At 31.1% G+C, this 12,233-nt stretch overlaps 1 protein-coding gene across 1 annotated transcript in view; it reads left to right on the top strand.

Annotated features, from left to right (window-relative positions):
- Positions 1-10,929, top strand: part of LOC106466082 (guanine nucleotide-binding protein G(q) subunit alpha) — a 52,050-nt gene extending 41,121 nt beyond the window's left edge. Inside the window, exon 8 of the mRNA XM_013926326.2 lies at positions 6,798-10,929. Coding sequence (XP_013781780.1) covers positions 6,798-6,880 — 83 coding nt within the window. The 3' untranslated portion in view covers positions 6,881-10,929. The remainder of the gene's footprint in view (positions 1-6,797) is intronic.
- Positions 10,930-12,233: the final 1,304 nt, after the last annotated feature.

Genomic DNA, 12,233 nt, shown 5'->3' with positions numbered 1-12,233 from the left:
CATAAAACTGCAAAACACAGAATGTAAAACCATAAGTTTGCATGTTTTTCCGCATGAATCCAACAAATCTCCATGCCAAATTTGGTGAAGATCCATCTAATAGTGGTAAAAAATGCCCATAAAACCATAAAATGCAAAACTGAAAATTTGTATGTAATCTCCCCATGGACCCAATGATCCTCCATACCAAATTTGGTGAAGATCCATCTAATAGTGGTAAAAAATGCCCATAAAACCATAAAATGCAAAACTGAAAATTTGTATGTAATCTCCCCATGGACCCAATGATCCTCCATACCAAATTTGGTGAAGATCCATCTACAGGGGGCAAAGTAGTGGTAAAATCACGAAAATGCCCATAAAAATCACAAAATGCAAAACTGAAAATTTGTATGTAATCTCCCCATGGACCCAATGATCCTCCATACCAAATTTGGTGAAGATCCATCTACAGGGGGCAAAGTAGTGGTAAAATCACGAAAATGCCCATAAAAATCACAAAATGTAAAACTGAAAATTTGCATGTACTCCTGCATGGACCTAATGAACCATCATACTAATTTTGGTGAAAATCCATCCACACCCTGTGAAGTAATTACATGGACATGTAACAGACAACAGACAGTACTATTATATTTATATAGATAAATTATCCACTCACCTGAAAGTCTTTTGTTCATAAAACAAAAATGAATAAATCATTGAATAATGTAATCCATTAATTTTTTTAAACATAGTCTTTCACTAAAGAAATTCCTTGAAGAATCTGTCAATAAAATGTTACTGGGCTTTAATTTGGGGTTGTTCAACTTTGTGGCAGATCACAATATCTTAAGTGTGTTCTCAGAGACTGGACACTAGTTATCTGTTACAAAAAATTAACCATGGTTTTATTAAAGTTCATTGTTATTAAATGCTAGAGTAATACAATTAAAATATGATTATTGCATCTGGTAATCCATCATAACTTAACATTTAAGAAATTTGGACAAAAAAAAAGTACATTACAACCTCAAAATGGAATATTATTGTGGAGGAGCTTATAATATACAAGTCTTATTGAATACAACATGATGGATTTAAGTAACCACTGAAATAAAATGTTTAACAAGATATTTTATTATTTCCTAATTTATAAATTGCAGGTTAAAGTCTATGCTAAACTAATGGGTATGTGCATTATTTACACAGTATGGAAAATTGTCATGATAATGATTTACACTAAAAACAAACTAGTTGGGGTCTACATTTTGATTCTTGAGGAAAATATTAAAAAGGGATTTTAAGCTTACTGAAATGAAGTGGCAGAAAATGCATAATCTCAGTTTTTTTTTACCCAAAACCAAGAAAAGTGTATCATTGAGTCAGAACCTGTTAGACACCAGTTAAGAAATCATCAAGGATATGTGAGGCACATATAATTGAACCAGTTCTATCTGCTAGTACACTGAAGTTTCATTTGGAAATTTAGTTCTCCTTACATACAAATTACTTATCTAAATGTTGCTTTTACCATCTTCAATCTCTTGTCATTTCTTTCTGTACTGCTTGTTTTCAACAACTGAACAAACAAGCAGTTTCTCCTCACACAAGTATTGCTACACTTGGTCAACCACTCTAGTAAACAGAAGAGCTGACCCAAAGTTATTTATTATCTAAGGAACAAAGAGATAAGATAAAGAAAAGTCAAATCCTGTACCTCCATATTTCTAAGATATTATTGTGATATATAACTCATATTCCTGAGCTGTACTTAGAAAGAGAGAGAGAGGAATGGAAATTGTTATATCCAATAAATTTAAAACATACTCTCAGTACAAAAATATAGAGGACCTTAATGACAGACTTCATGTTAGTCCTAACCTGTCCTCACTTGACAGACTTCAAGTTAGAGTCATAACTTAACCTTACTGACAGGCTTCATGTTCAAGTCCTAACCTAACCTTCATAACAGACTTCATGTCATAGTTCTAACCTAACTTCACTGACAGACTTCATGTTGCAGTCCTAACCTATAATTACTGACAAGTTTATATTGTAGTTCTAACCTAAACTTACTGACAGGCTTCATGTTGTAGTTCTGACCTAAACTTACTGATGGGCTTCATGTCATAGTTCTAATCTAACCTTACTGATGGGCTTCATGTCATAGTTCTAACCTAACTTCACTGACAGGATTCATGTTGTAGTCTTAACCTAAACTTACTGACAGGATTCATGTTGTAGTTCTAACCTAACCTAACTGACAGGCTTCATGTCATAGTTCTAACCTAACCTTTCTGGTGGACTTCATGTCATAGTTCTAACATAACGTAACTGACAGGCTTCATGTTGTAGCTCTGACCTAATGTAACTGACAGGCTTCATGTTGTAGCTCTGACCTAACGTAACTGACAGGCTTCATGTCATAGTTCTAACCTAATTTCTCTGACAGGCTTCATGTTGTAGTTCTAACCTAACCTAACTAACAGGCTTCATGTTGTAGCTTTAACCTAATCTAACTGACAGGTTTCATGTTGTAGTTCTAAGCTAACCTTACTGACAGGCTTCATTTTGTAGTCCCTACTGCTATTATATTCATAGAACCTAGTAAAGACAGACATTTGACTTTACACTGATATCACAACCTAGGAATGTAATAACAAGATGAAGTTTTTTGATGCATCAATATCTATTATTATTATTAGGGAATATACAAGATGAAATAATATAATTCTGTGCTAGTATTATAGAGAATTTACGTAAACCATGATTTTTAACTAATCAAAGCTGTCAAGTAAAAAAAAAACTGATTAGCAAACTCAGAATTCATTTTTGTCATATATTGAGACAATATATTTCTATTATATTAAATATTTTCAACATCCTCTTATTAAGTTTAAAGATGTTAGTGATGTGTTTCCAAACCTGCTACAACTAATGTTGTATATAGAAAAATAACTCGCAAACTTCAGTTTTTGAATCTTCTTGAACTGCTCTTATCTTCAGAGAGCCACTTAATGTACAAGTTTTTTTCACCCAGGTATCGCATACGTAGAAATCTAACATATAGCAATGTTTAGATCCACCACTTCTTGTATCTAATGAACTAACATATATCAGTATTTAGATCCACTACTTCTTGTATCTAATGAACAAGCATACAGCAATGTTTAGATCCACTACTACTTGCAACTAATGAAATAGCGTATGCTACTTCATTAGATGCAAGCAGTAGTGGATCTAAGCACAGTTATATGCTAATTCATTAGATACAAGTAGTAGTGGATTTAAACACTGCTGTATAGCAGTGTTTAGATCCAATACTACTTGCATCTAATGAACAAGCATACAGCAATGTTTAGATCCACTACTACTTGCATCTAATGAACTAACATATATCAGTATTTAGATCCACTACTTCTTGTATCTAATGAACTAGCATACATCAGTATTTAGATCCACTACTACTTTCAACTAATGAAATAGCATACAGCAGTGTTTAAATCCACTACTACTTGTATCTAATGAATTAGCATATAACAGTGCTTAGATCCACTACTACTTGCATCTAATGAACTAACATATATCAGTATTTAGATCCACTACTTCTTGTATCTAATGAACTAGCATACATCAGTATTTAGATCCACTACTACTTGCATCTAATGAACTAGCATATAGCAGTGTTTAGATCCACTACTACTTGTATCTAATGAATTAGCATATAACAGTGCTTAGATCCACTACTACTTGCATCTAATGAACTAGCATATAACAGTGCTTAGATTCACTACTACTTATAGCCAATGAACTAGCATATAGCAGTATTTAGATCCACTACTACTTGCATCTAATGAACTAGCATATAGCAGTGTTTAGATCCACCACTACTTGCATCTAATGCAAGTAGTAGTGGATCTAAACACTGCTATTTGCTAGTTCATTAAATACAAGTAGTAGTGGATCTAAACACTGCTATTTGCTATTTCATTAAATACAAGTAGTAGATTTAAACACTGCTATTTGCTAGTTCATTAGATACAAGTAGTAGTGGATTTAAACACTGCTATATGCTAGTTTATTTAATGAACTAGCAAATAGCAGTGTTTAGATCCACTACTACTTGCATCTAATGAACTAGCAAATAGCAGTGTTTAGATCCACTACTACTTGCATCTAATGAACTAGCAAATAGCAGGATAGCAGTGTTTAAATCCACTACTACTTGTATCTAATGAACTAGCATATATCAGTGTTTGAATCCACTACTACTTGTATCTAATGAACTAGCATATAGCAGTGTTTGAATCCACTACTACTTGTATCTAATGAACTAGCATACAGCAGTGTTTAGATCCACTACTACTTGCATCTAATGAACTAGCATACAGTAGTATTTAGATCCACTACTACTTGCATCTAATGAACTAGCATACAGCAATGTTTAGATCCACTACTACTTGTATCTAATGAACTAGCATATAGCAGTGTTTAGATCCACTACTACTTGCATCTAATGAACTAGCATATAGCAGTGTTTAAATCCACTACTACTTGCATCTAATGAACTAGCACATAGCAGTGTTTAAATCCACTATTACTGCTAATATATCTAAAACAGTAGTTCTAACTTTTTTTCAACTGAGGACTGGCTAGTTCTGATCCCAAAATTCTCTGGACTGTTTTATACATTAAACAACATTTAAAGTTTTTGTATGTTATACTGTAAAACATTATTCTTCAGTAGCTATATCTTAAAACTTGTTTGTTTTTTCAACCAACTTGCAGGCTGGCTGAAATCTCCCTGTCGACCGGTGGTTAGGAACTGCTGATTGAGAGAACTAACATACAGTGAAATCTGTTATATATTGAAGTTTTACACATTTGAATGCTTCAGTTCTTTTCTTCTTATAGCAGAGAATCTACAAGTTCTTGAAAGTATGCTGAAAAATTAGGTTTCATTTCTTGAAGATCAATAAAGTATAGTATCCTAGTTTACTAATGATGATCTTCCAACGACTCTTCCATTAGCCATTCTTATGAGATGATCGTCATTTTATAATAGCCTTTCATATTGTTCCTCTTGGAGAGCCAATAAGTTGTGCAGTTTGGGTCACTAAAGCACATTGTAATTGAGGTTGTAAAATCTCTCTTTGAAAGTCAGTTGAGTCTCATGTTTCTAGATAACTGAAATGAATTAAAGCTTAATTATGTTTAAATAATTATGACTATCTGTGTAAGAAGTCATTGGAATAATAAATTAATCAACCAGCTGAGAATCTAGACTATTTGACATCTGGGGAAGAATGGGCACCTACCCCTGTATGTATTTCTAACACTATTATTTATAATATTTTGCTTGTTTTGTATCGTAACTTAATATACTACACATTTGTATCCATGGTGTGTAAGTTTATACAAGCTAGTTGTGAATACTGTATTGATAGAACTTCACAGTTTGTAGAATATTCTGTTAAAACATAAAAGTTATGAATATATGTATATATGAAACTACTGGTTGCAACATTATGTGTAATCATATATATATATATATATATAAAGATGAAATATGTGTTTGTCTGCATCGTAACTCCTCAGAGTCTGTTGGGCTAATCTCAACCAAAATTGGTATGTAAACACTATGAACTATGGGGAATGTCAAAATTGAACTTAACTCCATTTCTATTTTGTAAAGCCTGTTGGTTAATTACTTGCAGCCTATTGAGTCAATCTCAAACAATCTTAGCAGGTTGATGCTTTAGACAATGTTGAATGTTCTAAGGGGATTAAAGGTCAAAGTATAGAAGTCGCTGGATTGATTCTCGAATAACCATGCTTTTCTTATGGTCAAAGAGATGTAGGGTGTTCAAAGGTGGGATCACCTCAAAATCTTTATTTGTTGGTAGATGGAAAGCACACTACAAATGTTGTTTATGAGGAAGCTTTATTATGATTTTAAAATTTTGGGATAAAGCTTAAGTTGTTACTTTGAAATATATGATTGCTGTTAATTAAGTTTAAACATTCCCTGTCAGTTGATGGGTATTTCAGCTTGTACTCATTAATTATGATCTGACATGAGAAGTTTAGTTTCAATAATTGAACTGAACATAATGGGGGAAAGGAAATGATGCTACCAAAGGTAAAATTTAGAATTGTTTACTATAGTTATGGTCGGAAATTCAGCTGTCCAAGTTATAAATATATGTTTCATGCATCAATGAAGTGCTTATATTCAGTCAGAATTTTGTACGTTTGATTTTTTCATGTAGGGGATTGGACTTAGTGCTTTGAAATTTGGATATGGAAGATTCTTCTGTTGAGTTTTTGTTTAAAAAATGTCTCGCTATGTAAAAGGCATGCCATGTGCACTTTGATCCCCCATATCCATAAGGTTAATCCATAATTGATTACAATCATTATACTCATAGTTATTTACTAAACTTCAATATCCATACATTTGTACATTAAGTTAAATCAGTAAGTGAATTTTTGTAATAGCTATATAAAAATTTAATTGTGGTTCATTAGATGTTATTTGATAACTTGTTACTACCACCTGTGACATTTTTCAAAGAAGGTAGCAGACACATCTCCTCCTGATTAATATTTTAAAATGTTTAATTAATGATCAATAAGCCCAGAATATACTTCACTTAAGTATATTAACTGTTAAAGAATAGGGTGGAATTAACATGCATTGTTTCTTAACATCATCTCATTGTGGCTTCAAAGCTTGTCATTAGTTGAGTTGTTTTATATGATTGTTTCAACCCTTGTTTACTTGTAATTAATGAATTATTATTTCTTTCTAGATACTGAAAACATACGCTTTGTATTTGCTGCAGTGAAGGATACCATCTTACAGCTAAACCTGAAAGAATACAACCTCGTGTAGGTGAAAACACTACTTCACAAGAGGCTCATCTCTAGAAACTTTTGTACTCCATTTTCTGGCTTATTTTTTATCCAGAAATAGGCCTTGATTTCATAATGGAATTCAAATTTATCTATGTGTGTGTGTGTGTATGTGTGTGTGTGTGTGTATAAGTGCAAATTCACATCTAATGACTTTGGTATTCTGCACATTTCTGTTCTTCTTGTCCTGTTGGACATAGCACAACTGACTACATCTTTAAACTATAAGCTGGATGTATAATGATTTCTAGTTAAACTTACAGTGCATGTGCTTCCTAACTGTAGCACCATTTTTCTCTGCATACTTACTTTTCTTACTGATCTGATTGCTCAGCTACATTGATGACTATCTATGGAGTTTGTTTTTTATCTGAGATTTTAAAGGAGACTCTTTGTAAAACTTTAAACTTCTTTCTGTGTCTGTTGTTTTTGTTTTTCTACAAAAGGAAAAGTAGTGAAACAACATTACTGTTTCTTGCCAAATAAGAAGACTAAAAAAGGCTGCTGTTTGTTTATTAGTGTTCTCTGTGTTAATTTTTTGCATTGGATCTTGAAACGAGAGATGAATCCGCCCATTTGCATCCGTAGTAAACGGAAGATATGGTATTTGACTATGGTGCTTGGAGGTCTGCAAATATAACTTTTCAAATATTAATGAATTGTAAAGGTTCACTTTTGACTTAAAAGTCTCTTTGAGGAAGGAAGAATACAGTAAAGATGATGACTATAACGTATATCAGATTCTAGTCATCTATCTATATGTATATATATGTATATGTACTTCAACTTATAAATTTTGTTCATTTTAACCTTCACATGAGTATTTACCCTTTGAAAATGTCATATTTCTACCATGGGAAATAATAAATTTACAACTTCATATTTATTCATCACATAATTGCCTTTCAAACAAGGAACAGGCTGCATATGAAGAGTTAATTTATTTTTATTCTTCACTTATTAGTGAATTAAGATCACTTAAATTTTACGTAGTTATCTTTTTGACCACTAATTTTTCTTTCATTTGATTTTTTTTTTCTCTGTAGTCACTAAGATGAGGATGGGGTCATAATTAATTTTTCAGCTGAGATGTTTAAAAACCTCATCTTGATTAAAGCCAAACTGTACATTATGTGAAAGCATCTACTTTATATTCTGTAATTCTACACTAGATGTGCATGTGTAATTTTAGTTTATTCTGTCTTTGGGCACTGGAGTTGGGAAGGATTATGTAGTTTGGTGCTGGAAACACTTTTGCATAGGTTATTCAATTTTTTTCTTGTGTTATCCAAAAATGTAAGAAGGCTTATTTGCTAGTTATAATAAGCTGAGAAGATAAAGTGCCCAACTGATTAGCATATGAAGAATGCAGAATATAGAAAGAGATTATCATTGTCACTTGCATAAAATTTGGTGTAAATGTAGTAAATTAGCATAGGTCATCCATTGTATTACTGTTTTAACTCGCCTAGAAATCTGCTAAAAATATCATGGTCTTCAACATTTTTAAACTGTCTTTTTGCTTGTTTCTGTAATTGTGTCCAATTCTTGACCTATTTTATAATAACTTATTTTGAATATCCATAATAAAAATTATCAAAAATGATGTCATAGCAGTTCTGGGTTTTCTAAATTAAGATGTACTTAAACTTTTTTTTATATAGATATTCATTCTACAGTGCAATGTGTTACAAGTTGTCAGTTTCCTTGGCTATTCTTTCTTAAAGAAATTTCTCTTGGTTGCTATCATTAGATTTCTTGTGATGAATGTTTTTTTAGTTCAGCACTAATTGATGATGTGAATATGGTAGTAAAGATAAGAGCTGCATGCTTCATTTTGAACCATCTGGTAAATGTTTAGAAGCAACTAATTTTTGGAACAAACACTGCATCAGCCAGTATTAGGTGATTTAGGAAGGAACATACTGAAAACTTAATATTTCTTGTTAATGTGTTACAATTTATAACATTTTGTAAAATTAAAACTGAGGCACATGAACAAAAATGCATCAACCTTTTAAACCTGAAATCTTAATGTGCTTCTGGGTTCTTTTTTATATTAATTAGTTCTCTAATTATAATATTAATATTGTCACCTTGTATTCCTCTCATCAATGTCAAGAGTGTGGAGATATATTCCTTTTATGTTTTTCTTGAAAAATGTCCTTTTTGTTTTATAAATTTCACTATTCAAGCAAAACAGGTTTGCGATTAAAAAAAATTCTGATGGCAAAAAGACTTTCATTTTACATAAAATAATTCACTAGAGATCAGAATCTCTCTTTTGAAATGATTGATCCAAGTTGTTTTTTAAATATTTGTATAACTTTGGTTGTATTTAACCTTATTTTATACTTAAGCAAGAATAGTTGCAGGATATTGACATTAAAAATGTCAACCCAGCATGCAGTCCACAGATCTGATATTATTAGATTGTTCCAGAACTTTGATTTTTCTTCCTCTAAAGCTGATGTGTCATGAATGCTGATGTTTATATTAAGTGTACTGAGTTACAGGTTTCATTATTACTGCCATATCTTATATTGCTCTATCTATCATTTTGTAAGGTAATGAAAATTGCTGTTGGCAGCAATTTGATGAAATGACTTCATGTTAGTGGAATTGTTTTTTAGTTATGTATTCTAAACTTAGTTAGAATAATTATTTATACTTAGAATTGATTTGCTTTTCTTGAACATAAACAAAAATAATAAAGAAATAAAATGGGAGAATCATTGTTGTTATTTGGCAGTCTGTAGTTTAATATGTGTTTTTGTATGATTTAACTTTCATGCAACTTTGCTTTTGTTCCAGGACAAAAAAAAAAAAGAGTTCTGTTTTTACATGTATTTAGAGAGTAGAAAACAGTTTGTATAAAGTACTGTGATGAGATGATTGCTTTATATGGAGTTTAAACAAGTGAATTGTAAGAGATTATGATTTATTGTTATAAAAGTGTGAAACATTTGAAATAGGCACTTCTCTGTAGTTGTTCTCTGGTCAGAATAACTTAGAAAAATATTAAAGCATTTGACTGTTGATGTGCGAGTTAAGATTGCCATAATTTTCTTGCAAAGATATAAATGTAGTAAGAAAAGTTTAAGGATACTTGAATTCTGCCATCAGATAGTGTAATTCTGATACAGAGTTTTGTGAAATTCAAATAAGGAAATAAAGCTTTTAAGCTTCAGAATTTCTGAATACTTTATGATACAGGATGATGCTAAAATCATGCTCCACCATGATATTTCTAGGTCCTACATTACTAGGGTTTTACTAAGTATGTTTGTGTTTTGGTAACTTGTTTTTATAATAATTGATTGCAATCATATCATTAACCTTGTATTAATGCTTGGAAGTGTTGAGTGGGGATTCTCCTGATCTTACATCATCACAGTATTTGTCTTTGGTTATATTTGATTTTCAACAGCTTGCCCAACTGTATTACCAATAACCTTGAGTCACAACCTGAGCACAGTAGTAATATTTTGCTATGATATCAGTGGAACACATTCCCAACAGATTAGAAAAATCATGGTGGTGTACAACTTTTGGATCACCCTTTAGTACAAGTATCTAATTAAAATAAACTAGCATAAAAATATTCACAAAGTTGTGGATAGTGCAAAGTATCATAGAAATATCATTCTGAGAAATTTTATACAGATTGCTGAAAAAAACTAAAGTCCTTTATATCTTAGCCAAGTGTAGATGTGGAGGGTATGAAGGTTATTCTTATTAAGAAAATATAAAATTTACATGTTTGAATGAAAAATCATATACAGAAGGTTAAAAATGAAAAGAGAGAGAGAGAATGTTCAAACTGAAGATAGTATCTTCACCTGTTATAAAAGAAAGAGGAAATTATCATCCAAGGTTACCACAGAAAAAAAATTTTTAAGTTGTTTTCAGTATATCAAAGTTGTCAGTATTACAATGGATTTTTGGAATTATGTATATTATTATTTCATTGCACTGTAACTCTTAATTTACAATCCAGCAGACATTAAAAGTCATTTCCTGCTCTGATTATCAGCACTGGTGTGGAAGTTTTGTCATCAATATCCATTCTCAGTTTGTTACAAAGTGAAAAGTGTTAACATGAATTTACACAAAACAGTAATTTAATACAAAATGTCATTTGAGTTACTTTAGTGGGTTTTCCATATTTTGTGGTTAAGCAGAATTTTACAATTTCTTGAAGGATAGGTTTGCACAATATTACTCTAGCCATCAAAGACTACTTTTTGTTAAAATACATTTATTTGATAGAAAATGCTGTGAATAATTTATATAATTTATTGTTTTTAGTGCAAAAAATTATGACATTTAATTGTACTATTGTGGAAATAATAAAGGGCCCATCAATTTAGTTCAGACTTGAAACTAGCAATTTATTAATTGAGAAACTATGAAATGATTAGCTTAGACGAAGATTATTAGTCACATGAACTAATGAAAAGTTTGCTGTTTATTAAGTAACAAAATCAATATAGGAGTTTATCAATTAAGAAAATAGAAATCTTAGGTTTAATCTTTATTTTGAAATGAAGATGCTCATTATATAGTGGTTTTGTCTTGTTCAAAAAATAGGTTTCTAATAAAAGGAAAAAAAAAAATTTTTTTTCATTACTTATCCAAAACAAATAAGGTTATAAAAGTGAATCTATTCCATTTACTTAATTTTTTCTCTTCTTATAAAACCCTAAAGGATTTATGTTTTTTATTATGGTTATTATTAAAGTACTTGGTTAACATTTAGTGAGAAATCTTGTATTAATTAACATTTTTATGAAAGTTCTTAATACAGAATGCTTGTATGCATTGATATATTTTCAAGATAATGGCCTGTTAACCACAAGACTCCTTACATTATTTAAGTAACTTAAAGAAGGGACTTTGTAAAGATAGTAAAGTGTTTATATGGTAACTGTGTTGTGTGATGGTGACTGTGAGACACCAAGTATATACTTATATTTGTAGAAAATAATCTGATATCACACTGCATGTTTATAGTTGCATTTTTGTTTATGCATCATTCAACACAAGGGCTTTGCAATGATAGGCAACATATGCCACCAATTTCTAAGAGTCCATATTTATGTGTTAGTTGAAGCAAGAGCTTTATAGAGCTGCATAAAATATGCTACAAATTCCAAGGCCTTATAATGATGGATAACAGATGGCATTAATACTTAATAGTTCATATAAAGCAGTGTTGTTCATCTGTATGGTGTCATAAGTTTTGTGAAGAACTTCAATCAATTTTGATGAAATGTCATTAAAGAACTTGATTGGATTCCCAAATATCCAGTTTAAATGGATAAACATTA

Source organism: Limulus polyphemus, unplaced genomic scaffold (assembly GCF_000517525.1).
Source record: "Limulus polyphemus unplaced genomic scaffold, Limulus_polyphemus-2.1.2 Scaffold2144, whole genome shotgun sequence".
Classification (NCBI taxonomy): domain Eukaryota; kingdom Metazoa; phylum Arthropoda; class Merostomata; order Xiphosura; family Limulidae; genus Limulus; species Limulus polyphemus.
The sequence above is the reverse complement of the archived record's forward strand: the minus strand, read 5'-3'. Positions and strand labels throughout refer to the sequence as shown.